General features: G+C 37.2%; 1 protein-coding gene across 4 annotated transcripts in view; it reads left to right on the top strand.

Moving 5' to 3' along the window:
* RUNX1T1 (RUNX1 partner transcriptional co-repressor 1) overlaps window positions 1–22,917 on the top strand; it is a 138,137-nt gene that overhangs the window by 63,292 nt on the left and 51,928 nt on the right. For all 4 annotated transcript variants that reach the window (XM_068525421.1, XM_068525419.1, XM_068525420.1 and 1 more), the window contains 2 exons: window positions 17,092–17,229; window positions 19,240–19,481. In XM_068525421.1, the coding sequence (XP_068381522.1) occupies window positions 17,092–17,229; window positions 19,240–19,481 (380 nt within the window). The remainder of the gene's footprint in view (window positions 1–17,091; window positions 17,230–19,239; window positions 19,482–22,917) is intronic.

The following is a 22,917-nucleotide window of genomic DNA, read 5'->3' as shown; positions in this document are numbered from 1 at the left end:
CCCTCAACTCAGGTAATTCTGAGTCACAAAATGAGGAAAAGTGTGTGTGTGTGCCACTAATTAGTTACTGCCATTATATGATTACTGCAACTTTAGTCCCAGAAGTAGACACTTGGGACAGATCTGAAGCTCTGGACGTTGGGTCTAGGTGGGTGTCACAATTTACTGTCTTTAAACTAAGGGTAGGATAAGAGTTACAGATTTCTCGTGGGTGAGGAATAGTGGGAGGTACTGAAAGGAAGATAAACCAAAGAGAAGGGGGAGACACTGAAGATAAACGTCGCTGACTTTATAATTTTGCCTAGAGTCAGGCCAAGTAGACATAAAATATGATCTACCAGGGCAAAAGCTAGTGTTTTCTTGCAAATCTAAGCTCGTACTAGTAAATTATTGTTTTTCAGAGAGTGATGATGAAGAGTTGTGAAATGGTTTATTAGTCTCCAGTAACTTTCCTGAGGTATCCTGGGCAGTAATTTTGAGAAGGGAGCGGCACGTAATAATAAGCACTGGTTTGACCCCCTCAAAACAGAGATTCCCAGCATCTTTTTCTTGCTGCTGCTCAAGGAATGACAACATTCACAATGAGAGTGGACTTCTGTGCTGGTGTTTGCCCTGTGCCAAAAATTCTACCCCTTTGCTTTTTAAGGAAGTAGTAGTAGTGATATTATCATAGGGGTGATTGGATATATCCTAATTTGAGTTATTGTTAGTAACAAGTTAGTAATAATGTGGTGAACCTTGAATGAGAACAGCTTCCTTCGTATTTAGACATTTATTACTTTTGTGATTAATTTATCTGACAAAGAGTATCAAGGAGGTCGTGCTTTTGAAAATGATCTTATATATCTCTTGCAAGCAACATTTTTCATTTGTACATGGAATGCTCTTTGCAGTTGTCCATCAATGTTTGGTTTGACTTCCTCCCATTATAATTCTTCATAAACTCAGAGAAGACATCTCTAGTGCTATATGAAATATAAATGATTCCTAGTAAATGGATGGGAATTTAGACTGTCATCTTAATTTAATGACATATTTACCCACATTTAAAGTATATGTACAGATGAGGCTACATTAAGGACTTAATAACTTGAATTTATTTACATGTCTACTTGAGGCACATCCCTAGAACTTAAGGTGGTGTGTATTGTAAAAATGTGTCATTCAGACTGTAGCCAGATAGAATTTTATAGTTCTTGGTTCCCTGATGGTCTTCCTGAGATTAAAAGATATGCTTGCTTTTGAAGTGTCTTGATATAAGGGAAAATGGACTTACTTAGATACATCTGAATATACATGTGCAGTTATTTCTTTGGTAAACAGAACTTGAGCTTCTGTCCTTAGGGAATATTTATTAGCAATAATTAATTAGGGTACCTTCTCTGAATTACTTTATTAATTTAAATAAGGTCATGGGCCTCCATGAAAAATTGTATTATGCAGAATATTAACTGAGGCAGAATCTATTAAGAAATAGTAAATGTGAAATTAACCCAACTGTGTAGAATTTATAGACTTGATCTTCTTATATATTGACCATACTAAGTCAGAGAAATGTCCATTTAAACACATACCTTCAGTTCTCATGTGGTGTGTAAATATTGTTACATGTAAAGAATTTGCTAATATAATTCATAGGCAGTCCAAACTTGTCTTTGGGAACCCTTCTCTAGACAACTTAGTGAAACAGCTTTAAGTGGAGGGTTCTGTTATGTTGTATGGTGCTCCTTGAACGGTTTATAAAGAATTTGATCATTTATTTGGGGATTTTGCTCTCATGGTGTGCTACTATACTTCTGGATTCTCCCCTGCTAAGTGATCTGAGATCTTTTCCTTTCTGTCTGTACTGTGTGTGGACTTCTTTATTACTAAAAGAGCATTTATCCCTTTACTCAATAGACACTGGTGCTAGGCACTGCTAGATGATTGGGATACTGAGGTGAATAAGGCACTTTTTCTACCTTTGTGACATGTTCAAGGGTTTTCCTGTGCTACAGCCCCTGTAGAGAACCCTACCTCCTGACCCCTCCCCTCCCCCTTTTGGTTGTCTTGAATCCCAGTTTTTTGCTCCTTCAAACTGAAGCTGAACAGCCTTGGTAGACTTCCAAATAGAGCGAAGTATGTTTTTCTCTTAATTTTTTTCACATTTAGTTTCATTAGAAAAATCTAGGTGTGCTATATTTTATCTAAATTGATTTTAAGGCCCATGGTTATTTTACAAGTAAAAAAGTGCTCCCAGAAAAAAGTGCTGCCACTAAGCATGAATAATGCTTTGATTCCATGGTTTTAGAGTACTTATCCCAGTTTCAGAGATGGGAGGGGTCTTAGAATTGTTTAAGTACAGTGTTAAAACTGAGCAAAAAATTGAAAAGAAAAAGGCTTTTTATAACATGACTGTTTGACAGTATATTTGAAAGCTCTGCCCTATTGTGAACCACTGGTTTAAGAGATAGCCACTCTTAATATTTCTGATGTAGATCCTTTGTATGCATATCCTTCCAGACTTTTTACCTGTGCACACAAATACAGACACATCCATCCATCTATAACTGTCTTAAAATAGTTGTTTTTTTTAAACAGGATCCTGCAAAGCATATATCTTTGTAGTATCTTTCCATGTAAATATACACATCATCATGTTCTACTGTATGGTTCTATTAGAATTTGAATTGCCAAATGTCCATTGTTGGACAACTAGGTTATTTCCAGTCTTCTTCATTATAAACATCTTTGTACACTTGGTATTATTTACTTAGGATAATTTTTAAACAGTGGAATTGGTATATTAAAGGATATATATAATTTAGAGGCAGTTGATACATATTGCCTAATTGTCCTATAGGAAAATTGGTATCATTTTACAAAAGTGTTAAAGTGCCAGTTTGTACTGTAACTAATACTGTATTATCATTTTTAAAATTCTGTCAATCTGTTAAAGAGTATCTTGTTTTAATCATGTAAAAAAATACTAGTGAGGTTAAATTTTTTTCTCCACAGGGTTATAGGTCATTTATTTTTCTTTTGTGCATTTCCTATTCCTGCTGTTTTACAGTCTTTTTTGATGGGCTTTTTGACTTTTAATTATTGATTCAGTGGGACTATTTATGTATTAAGGATATCAATTCATTGTTGTCACATAACAAATATTTGTTCCCTGGGTGTTGCTTGCCTTTTACTTTGTTTATGGTATTTTTTGCTGTACTCAAATTTATTAATAAGTGCCGTTATTGGTTCTGCCTTTCTTATAGTTTAGACTCTCTTTTCCAATCCTAAGAGTAAACAAGTAAATACCTATATATTTAGTATTTTTTTTTTCATTTTTATATTAAAGTTTTATTCATACGGGAAGTGAATGACTTTGTATATGAGACAGGGGTTTACTTCATTTTTTCCAGATTGTTGTCTAGTAGTTCCAAAGAGAGTTCATTGAATTGCTTTTATCATTTTCTCACTAATATTAGAAGTCATCTTTACCATATACTGAATTCTTAGCTATATAGTCATTTCTGAGCTTTATAATTTTTCTGCTTTTCAGCTTTTATTTTGCTGAATTATCTGTTTCTACACCAGTAGCACATTGTTCAAATTGTAGTTTTATGGTGCATTTTAACAAATGTTAGACTCAATTTCCTCATTACATTTCATTTCCTGGCTTTCCTAGCTATTTTCATTTTTATTTCAAATTAACTTTTAAAACATTTGTAAAATTCTGGAAAAAATTTGTTAGTATTTTAGTTGGGATTGCTTTATATTTAATGATTACAGTATATACCAAAGGGGAGTAGAATGGACATCTTGATAATTTAATTTTTTTTAAATGGCTTAATACAACAAACTATTTAAGGACCTACTGTGTATAAGGTCCTTTTTTAGACATCGGAGATACAGCGTTAAGAAGAGAAGAACCTTCATTCTTTTCCCTGACCAACTTTTATAATTGTAGAAAGATTTTAAATAGATTACATATTGTAGAAGGATTATAAGAAGATTTTGTCAGATTCATATTTTAAAAATATTGCTCTGGAAGCAAAGGGGAGAAGATTTGAGCAGAGAGGGACCTAGAGGTAAAGAAAACCATTCAGAGGCTCTGTAGGTTCTGAACCCAGGTCAGAGGTTAACTGAGGGTGGATCCTAAAGGTGTCAACATTTAGAAGTGGAATTGATAGGATACGGGGCATGGATTAGATGTGGAAGGAAGATGGTGCAGAGGGAGGAGGCTTAGGGTGATTGTGGTCTTTCAGCTTGGAGATAGAGATTGAAGTACAGGAGGAGGCACAGATTTCCTCAGGAAGATGGTAGATTTGATTCTAAATACAGCTGTCAATGGGATATCTGGGTAGAGTTGTTAAGCAAGTAGTTAGATAACTCGTCTGGTTCCCAGGAGAGAGCAGAGGGGGTTGAAGGCAGTTCAGAAGAGGAGAAGGTGAGACCCTGGCTCATAGGAGGGGCCGGGGTCCGAGAGAACTCAGTGAAACTCCTAGTGACAACTAGAAGAATGATACTACAGGAGAAAAGGAGTAAGAAGTGGCTGGACAGATCAAAGACTGCTGAGAGCTCAAGTAAGATAAAGATTGATTGATATCTTTTGGATTAACCACAAAAAAGTTTGTACCTATGCTGGAGTGGTTGGGTGGAATGGTGTTGGTGGAAGCCCCATTGCAGTGAGGATTAAGTATGAATTTGGGAGACTGGTTCTATTATTATCACCATTGTTTCATTATCTCTATCATCGAAGAAATTTTGAAATTCCTTTTAAGGGAACTAAGGAATCCAATTGCTTTGCTCTACTTGTACCTCCAAATCTGTATTTTTAAATAGAAAATGTCTTTATCCACAATTTACTTATACTAGGTTCTTAACAGTGTGATAAATTCTGGGACTGAGTTGATATATGATATTGAAATGATATGCTCCCTGCCATTATGGAGCGTTGTCCTGTCTGGTAGGGGGTGTTAGACAACAAGTAATTATACAGTTATTTTTAGTAGTTTCTGTAAGCTCTGTAAGCAACAGTTAGATGGTACAATAGAGCTTATAACACAGGGGGTGGGGGGGAGGGGGGATCAGGGACACCTTTGAGTAAGTGAATTTGAGCTGAGGTGGGTTTTCTTGGCTAAGTGAAAGGCCGTGAGGTGAGGTGAAACTTGCAACTGATTAAACCAATGAGATGTGAGATAAGAGAGGAGAGGTAAGCAAAGACTAAGTCTATCTACTGTTCTAGGTCACTTAAAGGGTTTTGGATATTATCTTAAGAGTGATGGTAAACCATTGAAACACTTTAAAGTATTTAGAGTAGTAACTTGATCTGATCATTAGACTATAAAATTCTTGAGGGCAGTGATTTTCCTTTGTTTTTATTGCCTTCTCCCTGTTGTATAAAATAGTACCCAGCACTTTGTAGATGGCTCAGATATTTTTGAATAAATGCTGTTATTTAGACGAGTGAATACATTTGTGTTTGACAAGATTATTCCATCTGTTGTATGGTAAACAGATGGCATTATGGGATGAGGGGTTGTGAAGATTAGCTCCTGAAAAAGTCCCGGTGAAAGATGGTAGTGCCCGAGGATGGTGATGGAGATGGAGAAACACGTTTAGGAGGGAGAATAATTTGATGGTGGCACCTGTGGGAGGAGAGGAAGATGTTTAGTGTGTTTTATATATGAACAGCAGAGTGTTGCAGGGATCCCTCTAAGTCACTATGACTTAACGGAACTTTTTTCCAAATGGTTCTTCCTGTCGTGTTTGGGTTTGCTTTTTCACATTGCCATGCACCTCTAGATTCCTACTTACTCAAGGTTTATCTTATTTTGTTACGAAGCTCTGTGAATTTGACACAGACTTTTCAAATGTCTCCTGAATCTCCCTCCTATTCTCCATTCTTAGGGCCACTTCCATGCTGGATGCCGTATCATTTCTTGCCTACACTCTTGGTATCCGGTCCTCTTGCCTTTCTTACCCTATTTATTCTCTGTTCCACATATACCTATAATATAAAAATGAGTATATAATTCAGCTGCCTAAAAACTCTCTGTGCTTTCCCATTTCCTATTATGTGAAGTCTACACTAACAGTACCGATTGGTTATTTTTAAGAGTACATTCAATTAAATTCAACAAATATTCATTTGAGCTTCTGCTATTTGCTTGTCTGTGATTTAGTCATGGGTACATACTCTGCGCACCTTCATAATTTTCTGCCTAGATTTACTAAGTCTTATCTAGGTAATCATAATTGACTGCAGCTGGATGTGTATGCTACCATTTTTTTCTGCGACAGCTCTCAGAGCTGGCTCTATAGCCTTCTTTGTCATTGGCAAATAAGACAAATCTTGATGGAGTAAAAAATTGTGTGTACTTTGAGATTGTTAAAGGTTTGGATCACTATCTAATGATTTTTTTCACCTTCTGGAATAATCTGCACTTTGGCAGCAGGGGTTTACATAAATGCTTATGTTCAATTTATGGGCCCTTGGTGATGCCTTTGTCTTTCTCTGCGCTTTATGCAAGCAGGAGTTACTTTTCTATGTATTTAAGAGTTGTGGTTTTTTCCTTAGTGTTTTTATCACAGTCATTCAGCAAACATTCCGCTAGTTGCCTGTGCCAGCCGTTTCAAACTTGTCTTTCTTAAACAAGAGGTTCCTTTTTTCCAAACGAAATCTTAAAATACATTAAATCTTAAAACAGATTAATGTGGAACTATGCTGGTTAAAGTACCATAGTTAACCCCAGGCTGCTTGATATCCCCTTGGTGGCTCCAGGAGCTACCTCCAGGAAGTGGTTATTAGACTCTGAAGCAGAATCACTGGAGTGAAGGTAATAACAGATGTGGGAGAGATGACATTTCTAAGGAGCTTATACATACAATTAATGCCTGGAGTCTACCAGTATTCATAAGACCCACATTCCTTTCCACACTTTATGAAATTCGTAATTGATTTTTCTAACCAGAACCACCGTTTGGGTACTTATTAATGTTTATAGTGCTTTCTCTTGGTGGGCTGCAGGTCATCTTTGTCAAAAATGAGTGAACTGGTTTAGACTGTGTTGGGCCTCTACTCCATTTAAATGAGTGTGTGCTTTCAGCATGTCTCCTGTCTGCTTACTCATCCTCTGGCCCACTCTGGGTAACCATAGAGTTACTAATATGTCTCTGCCTGTTTTGTCAGAAACTCGCTTTACTTTTTCCCTTGCTTTTACTTTCTTTCTTCATTCATTCAACAAATCTTTATCAAGTGCCTACCGTTTCAGGCACTCTTCTAAATGCTGTGGAAGCTGGAGTTAACAAAATAGGTCAAAATTTTCTGCATTTGTGAAGTTGACACTGTGATTGGGGAAACATTCGAAAACAAGATAAATATTTCAAGTACTAGCTACTTAAGTGCTATAGAGGAAGTGAAGGGAAATTCATTGTCCCTATAAGAGATGACACAAGAGATTTTTGAAGTTATTTTTCTAGAAATTGTGATAGATTAGTATGGATTTACCTCATTCTTTTGCCATCTTCCATCTTAACTCACACTCTTTAAAGGCATGATGTCCTGCTTTAGGCAGTCGTCCCTGTTTCTGGACCAGCTGCTGGCTCAGCTGCTGGCCAGCTTCTTCCAGGACTGAACCCTTGGCGTTGTTCTCATTAGCATAGTTATCCCAGTGTTTACTGATTACTTGGACTGAGCATGACTTATTCTCCTGCTTCCTCAGAGCTCACTTATCTTAGTCATTGGGTTTCAAACATTTATTTTTCCTTTTACCCATCAAATGAAATCATATGCAGAAGCTCAACCTATAAAACAAGTGAAACATCTGAATGGGAATGGGAGGTGTTTAGGATGAGGTCAAAGGCACTCCTTCCCCCATCCCCACACTTTCAGGCTGCGTGGACACTTCCATGGATTCCTCCCACGGAGCTTTTGTTTCTAAGTGTAACATTTCAGAGCCATTATTTGATTACGGCGCTGTCCTTTTGTGATGACAGAAATACTCTATAACTGAGCTTTCTAGTATGGTAGCCATGTCACCACGGCTGTTGAGCACTTGAATGGTGGCTAGTGTGACTGAGGATCTAAATTTTTAATTTTATTTAGTTTTAATTAATTAAAATTTAAATGGTCATATGTGGCTAGTACAGTAGTTTTGGAAGGTGCAGTTCTAGTATAATGCTGTCTCTAGGTTTAATATTTACTGAATGTTTCTTTATTTCAGTTTTCCAGATCCTGTATAAAATAATATTAGTTTTAGATGATAATGAACTCTGAGACGACCTGGAGTAAGTTCTAGCTTGTAACCTCGAACAAATTATCCACCCTCTCTGGTCCTCAGTTCCTTTATATAAGATGGTCAAATTTGTAGTACCTTTCATAGTGAGATTTTAAAGTGAGATAAAGCATGCAGGGCATTTGGTGTAGTGCCTAACGCCTGATTTTAGGTGATTTATCCTAAGGGTTTTTGTGGGGTTTTTTTTTTCCTCGTAAAAATAAAACCTGTTCATTGCATAACTTTAAATAAAAGAAAGATAACAGAAACTAAAAATAATCTATAATCCTACCATCCATACACAAGCAACAGGAAAACTTTGAAATGTGGAAAAAATTGGTTTTGGTTCATAATATGTTTTTTTTTCTTTGTTTTGAATGTACATATGTATGATGTATGACTACGCTGATACTATTATTGTAAAAAAGGGAGCTTTTGGAGGCTATGTCGTACGTGTATAAATTGCCTTACAAATCTCCTTTTCTAATATAAAAGGTTTTAGGAAATATATTGTGATTGCTGAAAGGCATTTTAAAACTGGTGAACTCAATAATCCAATTCAAAGATTTATATTTGGTTACTTAATGTAGAAATTCTTTTTAGGATTTTTTTAAGGATGGAAAAAAGATGTAGATGATTGTATCTTAAGTTAAATCTGTCATGTCTCTTGAAAGTTCTAGTGTTTCAAAATTGTGACGAAAGGCATGCCTTGTTGTTACCTGAAAACTGGGTTCCCCTCTTGGTGGGTGTTGCAAAAGACACAACCAAGCCAAAGATCGGGAAAAGGAAGGATTTATTACTTGCAGCAAGTAAGAACGCTGGAGATCCTTCCCAAAGCAGTGTCTCCCCAACAGCAAAACTGGGGGAGTTTTAAGCTACATGCATATTCATGATGGGGCTTGAGCAGAGGAGAATTCTACATAGGATTGGGGCAAAGGGTGACAGAATCTAAGCTTTAGTTGATTGAAGTCACGAGGGTCAGAAAAGGTCAACATCATCTTTCTTTAGGTTCTGGGGTCTTACCTTACCATCCTCCACCTGGATGGAGGCCTTAGTTCCTGTAAAACAACTCCAAGATATGTATAAGATGGTTATGTATATCCCTTGAGGAGAAACTAGGACTCTGATTTATTGCTGAACTATTGTTTCTTGACTGCTTTTTCCTCTGTTCCTGCATTCCTTTGTTCCCTTAAAATCATTAATTACTGAGACCTATTCAAGGACAAGCATTGTGGCCAGGCTTAGATCACAAAATGGTTTAGGCCTAAAATGGCTTCTCTTATGTCAAAAAGCTATATCTGGTTCTTTTTCTCCAAGGACACCCTACCCCATCCACCTACATTATGACATTATAGCAATATATATTCATTTAAAATATTAAATGTATCGAGAACCTTCTATGTGTCAAGCATTGTGCCAAGTGCTGGGGCTATAACAACAAACCATATGTCATAATTTCCCTTAAGTAAATCATGAACTAGTGGGAGAGACTGACGTTGGTTCTAAGTACAGTGTGATCAGTGCCATAAGAGGAACTAGAGAGTGAAATAGGGAAATGTGGGGGAGTTTGGGACAGCCTGAGATGGGAGGGTTGTTGTTTCTGGCTGAAGTGACACCCAAATGGAGTTTTAAAGGAATGATGGACTTAACCAGGCAGTGGTGGGGTGAAGAGTATTTCAGGAAAGGGATGCAATGCAGTGGAACCCTGTGTGACCCAGGGGCATTTGGAGAGCCATAAGTAGTTCAGTAAAGAGTTACTGAATGGATGGGGGTGGATGGGAACCAGATGAGTCACAAAGGTCTTTCTATGCCCTACTAAGACACAAGGACTTTATGCTTAGCATTATGAAAGGTCTTTGGAGAATGGATCAGAGATGAATAGTCAGATCCGGGAGTCCATTCAATGGATTGTTGATTAGGCCAGGTGAGAGATGATGGATGATGAGGGTTTGAATTCAGGCGGTTGAAATGAGTAGCATTCTAGATATTTGGTTCTAGAACTTGGAAAGGATATTAGGGCTAGAGTTATAGGTACAAGTTATCTGCATAATGGCCATGGTGTAACTATCCCAGCACCAATGAAGTCACTAAGGAAAAGGTATAGAGTGAAACTTTGAAGAAGAACACTGGGGGAAAATAACAGTAATTATCACAGAGGTGAAGAAGGGTGAACCCATAAAAGAGACTGAGAAGGAGCACCCAGGAAGGCCTAAGAAACATGAGGAGAGTGTTAGAATAGTGGTATCATGGGGACAATATGTTTCAGGAAGGAGGAAGTCCTGAACAGTGTCAGCTGCTACAAAGATGCCAGATAAAGGATACAAGTGTTTCTTGGATTAATAATGAAGAAACTATTTAGAAGAGTTTCAGTGGGAATTAAGAGAATACATCGATGCTACATTCCAGGGTTATTTTAGTCAGGATTCTTTGGTTTTGCGTGAAAAGTCAACTCAAATTAGGTTTTAGGCAAAGTAGGGACTGATTGACTAGGATTGTTTGGAAGATCCAAATTGTAGGAATTTTAGAGATGCAGCTGGTGCCTAGGATCCAGCAGAGTGAAGAACTTTACTACAAAGCACTATAAGGATGATCTCTTGCCACTTCTTTGTTTCTTTCTGTCTGTTAGCTGCCTTCTTTTTCAACACAGGCCTGCTCTCTGGACATGGAGGGCAGTAGACAGTGTGGTTTTCCTTGGGAAACAGTCCTTGAGATTGTTTTCCTTTCCTGAGATTGCCCATCTTGGACTAAGCGCTGTGCCTGGACCAGCCACTGGTATCTTGGGTACAAGGTCACGAAAGCACATGGTGGTTCCCAAGGTAGTTATGAGATTAGAGGGCATGGCAAGTCCCTGTACTGGGAGGGAAACTTTCTAGGCATAAAGTCTTACAGGTGTCCCCTCCAAGTACACGTAAGGTGGAATGGGAAATAAGGAAAGTGAGTGTAGATTACTCTTTGAAGAACCTGAGCTGTGAAAGTGAGTGTTTTGATGATAACTAAACAGGGAAATTTGGACATTTTGTAGGGTATTTTGTAACCAACTCATTGATGGAGATTTAGTAATGAGGATTGAAAATGTGTTTGAAAACTAGAGGTAGATATTAATTTTAATGTTTATGGGAAAAAATTTCTGTGCAGACATATTCTTGTGGACATAGAAATTTATGTGGACAGAGGAAATCTAGTGGTCACTTTATTGTCAGATATATTTTCTCTGGGTAGTCTCCTTTATGTTTGAGATGATCATAAGCCATATCTGGAAAAAGAAACCAGAGAATATTAGAGTTTGCAAAAGATCCTTGAGGTCACGTATTCCAGGATGCTTAGTTTTATAAATAAGAAAAGCAGACTCCAAAGAAGTGAAGGAATCACTTATAGATACAGTAGTGCCTATCAGAAGAAGAAGGGCTATTTTCTTCTTGGGTCTCTGTTTAGAGAGTGAGGAATTCTTTCCTAGAACCTTTTCCATAGGCCTCATTCATGACCCATTGTCCAGAATTGGAGCACAACACTCACCTCTGAAACCTGTTGCTGATAAGGGGAATGCGATAACCTGATTAATGTAAAACAAGGAGACTCTGGCCCCCCAAATTTTGTACCCGAACAAAATTAGAGCTCTTCAGCAGGAAGACAGGGATGAGGGCTGTTGAGTAGGCACTCAACAGTATCTGTGACATAAGCTAAGCTGAAGAGCATATATTTCATTCTGTGGTCAGTGGGACACTCCCAAAGGTTTTAAATCAGGGAGTAGGTCAGATCAGATTTGTATTTCAGATATAGCAATCTTCATATAACACCTGTGGTAAGACATGAGGTAACAGGTCATTCTTACACTTGCCTGAAACCACATAATAAGTGGGTTGCACAGTTGAACTGAATTTTGGATTTTCAGTATCTTCTCATATTACCTGTACTCTATTTCCTCATATATTTATATGCTGTTGATGGTTCTGTGTTTGTCTTTTGCCATGAAATTAGGGTTGCTATCTTTGAACTGGCTATAATATAGGGAATGGATTTGTAAAAATTAGGAATGTAACCATGCTTCTAGTGAAAACCATGGTTGTGTTTATTTTTTAAATGTCTTCCTAAGGAGGCAGTTAAAAAAAATTGCTATCAAGTTGCTTACTATTTTCACTGGTTGGGGTGTTAGAGTGTATAATACACATTCACATATACAGCTATTGTACAGATGGGCTGTGATAAATGCTAAAAGAGAGGCAGAGGAAACCTGATGTGGTTGACACCTGGGGCAACTGGGAAAAGCTGTAAGACGATGTGGAATCTATAATGGGCAGTGAATAATGTATAAGATGGGACAGGTTCTTCTAGATAAAGGAAACAACAGCATGATAAAGAAAGGCAGAAAAGCCAAGGAGTAATGTCAGGGTGCCCTATATAGACAGCATAGAATTGGGGAAAGACACTGGAAATAAACCCATAAATGGATCATGAAGAGGAAGGTCAAAGAGAACGGAGCTCACACGTGTTGGTACCTAATATGAGTAGGCGCTGTGGTGGGGTCCTGATGAGGTAGAGGATTGTATCCCCATTCCTATGAGGGACTGAGGCTCAGGGTAACTCACTTGCCTGAGGGCCCACTACTGATGGTCAGGAGTCTACATTTGCAACCAAGTCTGACTTAACTTGGAAGTTCTCCTGTTATTGCTAAATATCCTTCCCACTGTATCAGTACATCCAGCTTAAAATATTAGCATTTGACTTTTATTCTTAGGCATTGTTGAAGGGTTCTGAGCAGGAATGAATGTTACCAGAGGTGTTTTTCAGGGAAATGAGGTGGTGGTGGTGTGGAGGCTGGATGGCTACCTTTCCAATCTGCAGACAGTTGCCTGTAACATCTCACACCCAATCACTGGAGTCACTAAATGACTCAATTGTCAGAACTGTATTTGCCAAATTTTCCAGAGAAATAAAAATCAAATTCTGTACCAGTTTTGTTCCTCCTGCCTTTCCATTAATAGTACCGTGGTTCCACTTGGGCTTAATCCTCTTTAGTGCATACCTTCTAGCTTTTGTAACTAACACTTATTCACATAAGACTAACTCTGGACTAACTACTAATTGACCAAAAAGTTCCTCAACCCATAACACCTATGAAACCAAGATATTTCTTCTATTATAATTGACATGATGAACTCTGATAGAAAATGTCGTGCCATTCATTATGCCAATACTGAAATCTTTTTTACACCAATCATCTCTAGAATGGTATGTAAACAAGGGAAATGTAGAATGCCTATGCTTCATACCTTAAAAACACATCTGGAACTATTTGAACTAACTAAAAGTAAAATAAGTGCCATGGCAGATTATGCCATACCTTTTCACATAAAACAACAACAACAAAAAGGGAAATGGAAAACATACCACTTCTAGAAGGCCCTGACATTGAATTGGATATTGAAATGGTATCGGTAATGTATTTATATATGCCACATTTTCTTCCATGCATCAGCCGTCTTTGGTACATATGTGTTGGATATTTGCTATGGGAGTTGAAAACTTACCACATAGGGAAGATCTTGTTTAGAAGTGATGTGAATCATTAAGGTAGAAGTAAAGTCAGTTCTTTTAAAACACATAATTCCCTGATCTGATAATTTTTTTCTTTCTTTCTTTTTTCATTTTGTGTCAGTCTTTCAATAAATGTCAGCTTTCCCCTACAGCAACTAAAAATAGAGATTACATGCAAGAACGGTATAATTTTCATGAACTTAAAAAATTACATGAGAAATATTATAACTTAATATTGGTTTTACTATATCCTCTAATTTGAAATGGAGTGAAATGCTTCTATGCTTGAATCATAGCTCTTTTGCTGTTTGCTATAGAAGTTTCAAGAATATATATTTCAAAATGTTTTTTGTTTTTTTTTTTAATAATCCAAAACAAATGCAACAGAACGCAGCATACTTGAAACACATTTTCTGAATTTATCTTAAATCTCTCTACTCCAGAGCGTTTTTGTGTGTGTATGGCTTAGGCTTGGCTGGTTATTTCATCATCTATTTCAATCCTGGATTGATTGCACTGAACAGCACAGAATGAGTTACATATGGTCCCACTTTGTCTGAGTTTGTAGGACCTCTGGGTTGGAACTCCATTTCATCAGAGTGAAGCTAGCCATCACAGAAATGTGGCTAATGTCAAAATCTTAAATATATACACGTATACATGTATTCCAGAGAGAATGTGTGTATTCCTGTTAGAAGTAGTGGTGTTTTGCTATTCATTGGCTCAGTGATTATTGCTCCTAAAATACTGACAACATCTCAGGAATTTTAAAAAGTTGTTCATCTACGTTTTATAACAATTGTTGTTGGTATTATTATTATTAAATTCTGGATAGGAATCATGTTACACAAGTGGACCAAGATAGGTATTCAAAAGGTATTCAAATTAAAATTTTGAATATATCAAAAATCTTTCTAAAATTGGGCAGAGGAAGACAGAAATACAAACTTTATCTTAAAAGAGTCTGAAGAGGAAACCCACTGTCAACTTTATGGTTTATTATTCCCTTTTTCCATAGTGTGGGCTATTGGAAAAAGAGTAATGAAAAGCGTGTTTAAGATACATTTCCAAGTTTAGGTATTGCTCAAGAATTGCATCAAGTAAGGTAGGGCCTGTGCCCACCAAGGCTCAGCTTTTAGCGGTGGTGAAACTGTCCAGGGTAACTTTCTCCCTTTCCAGGCTCTTTTCTCCCTGCTTTTTGGTCTGTTCCCTCTTTCTCACCCTTTCCTTCTATTGCTCGATATACTTATTATTTCTTTCTCTGTTATTCCCACTTCCCCTTCCCCCTCCTGCTCTTCCTTTCTCTCTCTGTGCAACCACGTGCTTCAAATCTGTGGGTCTGGACTGCCTTCGCTAACAGCTCCATGTGAGTGTTAGCAGAATGAAAACCAGATGGACCAGCAGTTCCCACTGTTATCTCCCAGCTGACTCTGGCAAGCCTCTCTTTATCCCTCCTTCCTTGGCATGAGGGAAATATTTGCCTTTATTTAGGGAGACTTGTATTTGCTGCTATACCTCTTCCCTCAGCTGCAACACAAGTGGAAAGCTATTTATTCCCTTGTTGCTGAGGTTGGTTGAGGTGAGTAAACGGTGCAATGAATTTTACTATCAAAGAAGTGGTTTTAAACCTGCCTAACTTCTGCATTTCTCTACAACAAGTTATTCACTGGTACTTGTTAAATGTTCTGGAATAGCAATATGAGGTCAAAATTTTAACAATACGATAAAGGTAGAGATGCTCTCCATGTGTCTTCACAATCATCTCACTCAGAACACTTATTCACTATAGGGACAGTCATTGTTATTCAGCCAGCAGTAGAGACTAAGAAATAGAGACCCTGATACTGTTCACTGGATCATCATTCACAGTGCTCTTAATAGAATGATTATTATTTTCATTCTTCCCTAATACGGTGTCAACGCTATTTCCACTTTCAAAAATTGTGTTCTATTGCAACCCAAGTCTTATGAAATTGCTTTGAATAAAGGTAAGGTAGATTTGGAATTGTCATAGTAGTAATTTGGGCTTTTCATTTTAATAATTGACAAGTAATTTGAGAGTTTTTCACTATGGTGATCATAATGTTTTAAGAGACCCATTCTTTATTAATAGTCTATGTTACATTACTTTTCAAAAACTCCAAATGGGAGATACCTGTGCCTAAGGCCGCAAGAGGCGCCTCAGATATTTTTGGGGTGTGTGTGTGCATGTGTACACATGTTTGTAGAAAATTGGATCTAAAAAAAAAAAGTGAAAACTTTTTTTTTTTTTTAAACTGGAGATCTGTTTCTATGAGTAGATCAGATTGAGAAAAAAGTTTAAAATTCCAAGGGAAAAGTATACTTAGTATAAAACAGTCCTGAAGTGCAAATGTTCATTATTGGGTAATTAGGAAATTTCTCCCTGTCACATACTCATGAAAAAATATTAGAAAGGTCTTTAGTTCTCAGTTTGGGACTTTTCCATTCCTACTCTGCCTGAGATTATTCATTGAAGTATTGGTTTGATATGTTTTATTTTATTTTTTAAATTTATTTATTTATTTATTTATGGCTGCGTTGGGTCTTCATTGCTGCACACGGGCTTTTCTCTAGTTGCAGCGAGTGGGGGCTACTCTTTGCTGCGGTGCACGGACTTCTCAGGTTTCATATTTTTTAAATGGTGGATCATAAACTCACAAGTTCTAAGTCAATAATAACTTCACTTCGTTTTGTGACATTTATGTAGTGGTGATTTTTCAAACAGGTCAGAAAAAAAATTGAAGTGAGAGGTTATGTCTGGGAGACATAGCCTGCTTCATCTGTTAGGCTAGAAGACTAAGCATGGAAAGGGGATGGTAGGTATTACAAAAAAGTCATTGCAAAACACCAGCTTCTAACAGTATCCCACCTGCATAACAGAGCCTCAGATTTGTGTTATTTCTGAGCTGTCCGAGGGGTTCGTTACCATCCCACTTCCTCATCTATTTTTTACCTCTTGCTAATGTTGGCTTCAGCTTCAAGCGAAGTTGTGCTGTTGCATATAACACTACCAAGGTAGCATCTGCCCAAGCCAGAAATAACAATAGGATGTAAAATTACCCAGTTAGAAATGAGGTCCTGCCATCTGTGCTACACCTTCTTAAGTGGGGTTTGGATGATAAAGTCTTGATTTAAGCTTCAGTAGATAAGCCTATTTTATTGATAGAAGATGTTGGATTTCTTACCTCACTTATAAAAAAGATGAACCTCTCATAAAACTGAGGTACGAAAAAAACCCTAAGGTGCTTAAGGAGTAAAATAACATGATCATGGTGGCATCCTCCAGATCGGACTGAGAAGCACTCCACGATGCCAGACTCACCTGTGGATGTGAAGACCCCGTCTAGGCTGACTCCTCCCACGATGCCACCTCCCCCAACAACTCAAGGAGCTCCCAGAACCAGTTCATTTACACCAACAACGTGTAAGTAGGCATTTCTGCATTTGCTGTTTCCTTTTTCAAGTTCAAATTAAATTTTTTTCTGCAAATACAAATTAAGGGACAGTAAGATCCAGCATCAATGTATTATGCAGAAATGAAGCCCCACCCCCCACACACAAATAATTTGTTTGCCAGTGAGTAGGTATTGAGCACAGAATTATCATATCTTGGGTGTAATTTGTATGACTGCCAGTATTTGCCTGCCTTTTCATTATTGTTTCAAAGTTGTAGTCTTCTGTGATTTCAGCGAACGAAGAACACTGCCTTTGGTCTGTAACTCATCATTACCACGGTAACTTCTCCTTTGACTTAATGAGGAGCTCCTTATTTTAGTTTGTTCATTTTGACTTGGAACATGTTAATATGCTATAATTATTTCCAGGTTACTTCTGATCTTCTAATACCACTTTCTTCTATTATTTACAAATAATGTTAAAATCTAACATTCTTAAGTTAAAAGAGGGATCATTCTATGCAACAGTTGCATACAGAAAACTTTCTGAAATAAGGAGCATCTTTCTTGGCTTGAACTTGTCAGACATTTATTAAATATTCCATTTCAGCTTGGCTCAAGACTTGTGTTCTGAATCAGTGGAGTGTATTGCTTTTTGTGTCATCCAAGGAAAGGACAGAATATTCTGATAGAATAGCAACTTCCCTTTTTTTCTCTGTATTTTAATAGGAATAGCAGATAGCTTTGTTTTCATCAATCTGAAAGTCCTGGTTAAAATATCATCAAAAGATATGTGAAACTAATAAATGCTGTTGGTTGCAGATGATACTATTTACAGACTGTTTGCCCTGAAATCTGTATATGAATGAAAAATAACTAATAGGCAAAAATAGATCCTTGGGATTATAAGGGTTTGGCAAAATACACATCCAGGCTATTTATGTAGTGTTGCGCTGCCTTTTATAAGACCTTTCCAAACATGTAAGGAGCAGGGGCCTGCAACAGTGCCAAGTTGTAACCCTGTCATCTTGTATTTGGTTTGTTGTTACCCAAAGCCACAGTGATAGGCATATGCCTCCTGTGAGAGGTCCTAGTGAGATGTCATTTCTTGACAGGTTGCTTTGGTACTCATTTGGGACGAGACCATTTTATTTTCTTGAAACTTTTAAGAATAATAAGGTGCTTAAAACATCTTCAAACTATTGTTGGAGGTAGTTTATCAAAATTATATTTAAAAGATGGATTTGATAAAGATCTAACATGATAAAGTCAACATTTCTTTGGTGAGAAATGTGCAAAATTTTCTAGCCTAGTTCTTATGGATTATCACCTTGACGTTCAAATAAATTTTATCAAATGAATTTACGAAGTTACCACCAATCCATGCTGTTAGTTGGACTGAGATGTCCCCTTTCGATTTCTAGAAATAACTCTTTGATAATTACCATATGCATTTTGGCTTCTTACATAAAATTGGTGTTTTCCTTAAAGAAGTGGTTAAGAAATATGAGGGGGAGAAAATAGCCTTCTAATTGGGTGGTATAAGGTTAAAACTTGAAAGTCGTATTTCTATAAACACAGCTGTCAGTTGTGTGTACAAAACATGATTAAAAATGTCCAGTGATAAATTTAGTCTCCACCAAATGTCCATTTTCTCTAGGGGAGCAGTTTAGAAAGGAATAGTTCTGTTATATTGATGTAAGCCTGGCACAAAAGGCTGACATCCAAAATGCTGTTTGTTCTGTGTTTGCATATGTGTGCATGGGAGGCAGGGCTGTCCCTGTGCTCCAGCCGGCTCCCATTTCTTATCAGCTTCTGTGCAGGATATCCTCATGCGGTGTGAGGAGTCCACCCATTTAGTTATGGAGTACCTGAGCCTCTGGTAATCCTGTGAAGTCAAAGCATTTTACCAAAAAGGCCCAACAGCTTTTAAATTACCAACTTCACTAGATTGGAAGGGAAGGATACTTAATTGTAATTTCCTTGTGCATGTTCTCTGTAAGTTTATTTTTTCTTTCTGATTTTGTGCCCTCTGACAGTAACTAATGGCACGAGCCATTCACCCACAGCCTTGAATGGCGCCCCCTCACCGCCCAATGGCTTTAGCAATGGGCCTTCCTCTTCTTCCTCTTCTTCTCTGGCTAATCAACAGCTGCCCCCAGCCTGTGGCGCCAGGCAGCTCAGCAAGCTGAAACGGTTCCTCACTACCTTGCAGCAGTTTGGCAATGACATTTCACCGGAAATAGGAGAGAGAGTCCGCACCCTCGTACTAGGACTGGTGGTAAGCAAACGGAAATCGGCGCAGTTTGGGTTAAGAGAGAGTGTGGGGGAGATTCAAAATACAGATTCCATTCTCACAGGTATTTTGTTTCTACACCTGGAGATTGCATGCAAGTCTGATAATTCTGTAGTAACAAGGGTTTCAGTTCTGCATTATGTATTGACCCCACCATGATTTCTTTTCCTATTGATATTTAGCTAATGAAGATGTGGTTATACAAATTTATCATTATCTTGGCCATAAAGTTGTGTGTGCATAAAATTTAATAAGTATATCCTCCTGGCATGGCTAGTGTCTTTTCAACAATGACAGAATATTTTTGTTATGTTAATGGTTTGCTTAATCTAATTGGGTGCTTATTTTAACTTAGTTGCTTTGGGGGGGTTTTATTATCAGCCTAGATGAGCAAGAATTTATAACAAGTAACACATTATTCTTTTATGTTTTCATTTTTAAGGCTAATAGCATTGAATTTTTTGTGTGTGGTAAAATACACGACATAAAATTTACCATTTTAACCATTTCTGAGTGTACAGTTCAGTGGCATTAAGTACATCCACATTGTTGTATAACCATCACTACTATCCATTTCCAGAACTTTTTCATCACCCCAAACTGAAACTACCCATAAAACAATAATACCCTGATTTCTTCATCCCTTAACCCCTTATAACCATTCATTGTTTAAAAAAAAACAAAACAAAACAGTTTTTTGCTATAGATAGAATTACACAAACCATTAGTTTGAGAACAGAAGTGTTGATTTTGGCACGTTATATTACAGTCTGTACATTGTCACTCTGGAAATTAGAACATATTTCCTTTTCTTGCATTCTAAATCACTTTTACATGTCCTGTGATTTTCTTTATGAATAGAGGATTTTCATTTAGGAAGGTGATTTTCCCATAGCAAACTGAGTCATAGAGAAGCTCTGAGTCACATATTCAGGCCTTTTATCATCCAGGCTTACAATGGAACTGAAATTCATACGATAGGCAGCAGTTTCCTTTTTCTCGATATAATCATTTATTTTTACTACATGGACTTATCATGGGCAAAGCCATAGCAGTTGTGTTTTACAAAAGAAGTCCTAGAAGTAAAAGTCTGGGTGAGAGTTGAGTGCAGTAGACATGCTTCAGATCATAGTATCTCACATTTGACAGAGACTTTGCAATTCAATTTTTAACCCTTACCTCCCTCTCCCCCACACTTTAAGAACAAGAAGCTTTCACATTTCCCGTAATCCATCAGCTTCCTCTGACAAATTTGTATTCCTCTGGAATACAAATCACCTTGTATTCCTCTGACAGGAAGGTGATTTTGGCATAGTGTGTCAGCGTACTGCAGTTACTTTTTTTTTTTTTTTTTTTTTTAAACATCTTTATTGAAGTATAATTGCCTTACAATGGTGTGTTAGCTTCTGCTTTATAACAAAGTGAATCAGTTATACACATACAATATGTTCCCATATCTCTTCCCTCTTGCATCTCCCTCCCTCCCACCCTCCCCATCCCACCCCTCTAGGTGGTCACAAAGCACCGAGCTGATCTCCCTGTGCTATGTGGCTGCTTCCCACTAGCTATCTATTTTACATTTGGTAGTGTATATATGTCCATGACACTCTCTTACCCTGTCACATCTCACCCCACCCCCTCCCCATATCCTCAAGTCCATTCTCTAGTAGGTCTGTGTCTTTTATTCCCATCTTGCCACTAGGTTCTTCATGGCTTTTTTTTTTTTTTTTTCCTTAGATTCCGTTGCAGTTACTTTTGTCAGTCACTTATCTTTTCCTTTTTATTTGTTCTTGAGTTTTGCATAAAGTGTTTTTGACACATAAATAGGTTACATCATAGAACCACAAAGTAAATCCAAAGCAGTAATTGTATCAAGTGAGTGATGAAATGTTGTTACTAGTAAAAAATGTTTATTTTAAAACTGCTTTATAAATTTGATATGTTCTTTAACTGTGGTTTCTATAACTTCATATATAGAAAAATTTGATAGCTTTAAGTAGATTTTTCCCATATATTAAGTGGAATACTTTTGAGGGCAATACTTTTTTAAGATTTTATTTATCTAAAAACTTTATAAAGATAAGTTGGGGAAAACATTAATTAATAGTGCTAGGCATATATTCAGCAGGCAGTGAACATTTGTCAAAAGATGAATGAATAGAGAATGAATTTTGTTTTGAGCATTTGACTGCAAGCTTTTACACATGTCATTTTATTTATACACATTTTACGTGTGGGGAAACTGAGGCTTATAGAAGAAAAATATTCTAGGCCACCCCATTGGTAGTGACAGGCCTATGATTTGAACTCAGGTAGTAATCGTAATGAATCACCTTATGCTGTTATTTAGATGGAGTTAAGAAAAGTGTTAATAAGAACTGTTTTCATGTGCAAAACACAACTGGTATGGCTTTAGAAAATGGAGCCAAAGAAACGAAATGAAAGATTAAAAAATGGACTCTCTGACCCTTATTGTTACAGATAGGAAGTTAGTGTTTATTCATAGTTTCAAGGGAAGATGTTTCAAGTTTGAGGGTATAAAAAACTTAGAACTTGGTGCCCCCATACTTTATCATAAAAGGAAAAGGAACTTGCATTAAAAAGTAGATGGAGCAATATTCTAAAGTTGTTAGGTCACAAATACCCCAAGTTTGTCAGGTGTGAGGAAAATTGACGGGTTGAAAAATTTAACACTGAAGTTTACAGTTGTGATTCTGCATAGGGACTAAGGAAAATGAACCAAATGTTGAGTCAATATGGTTAACTGACTCAGCACATTTATAGTATGTTGGTTGTCTATTAAATAGATGCTTTTATCAATGCACATTACCCATTGTAGTATACAAACCCTGTGTATTGAGGGCTTGTTTTTATGGGGTAGGTTAGGAGTGAATTCAACTCATTATGTGTAGTCTCTTTTGGGTTGAACAATACACATTGCCTCTAGGATAAATGGATTATCTTTGATAACTGGGGAATTTTTTCACCCTGTAAGACTCAGTGACTCAGAGGAAGTCTCAGACCTTTTCTTTGGCCTCATTAACACAGCCAACTTAGCTGTTCATCCTGAGCAAGGATGCTCTGGTAAGCAAAGAAAGGATGCAAGATGGAAAGACAGAAGGAGAAGGGTATTTCCATCAGCAGGAACAGTGACGTGACATGTGGGACAAATTGAGATATTCTAACACTTGCCTTTGGCCTTTAATTGATCTGTTGTGCTTTTAAGTACATCCAAATGTGTTTGTTTTACATAAAGGTAATGTTAGAAGTTTCTTCATAATTCCAGGGACTTCTCTGATAATTAAACTCTGCTGAGGTGCCTGCACATTATTCTCAAAGTACCAAATTTAATGTGTTTCATTTTCAGATGCAATTTTTAGATGTAGGTGATACAATAAACAATAATGTATGATTTTTTTTT

This window comes from Eschrichtius robustus, chromosome 17 (assembly GCF_028021215.1).
Source record: "Eschrichtius robustus isolate mEscRob2 chromosome 17, mEscRob2.pri, whole genome shotgun sequence".
In the NCBI taxonomy this organism is placed as follows: domain Eukaryota; kingdom Metazoa; phylum Chordata; class Mammalia; order Artiodactyla; family Eschrichtiidae; genus Eschrichtius; species Eschrichtius robustus.
The sequence above is the reverse complement of the archived record's forward strand: the minus strand, read 5'-3'. Positions and strand labels throughout refer to the sequence as shown.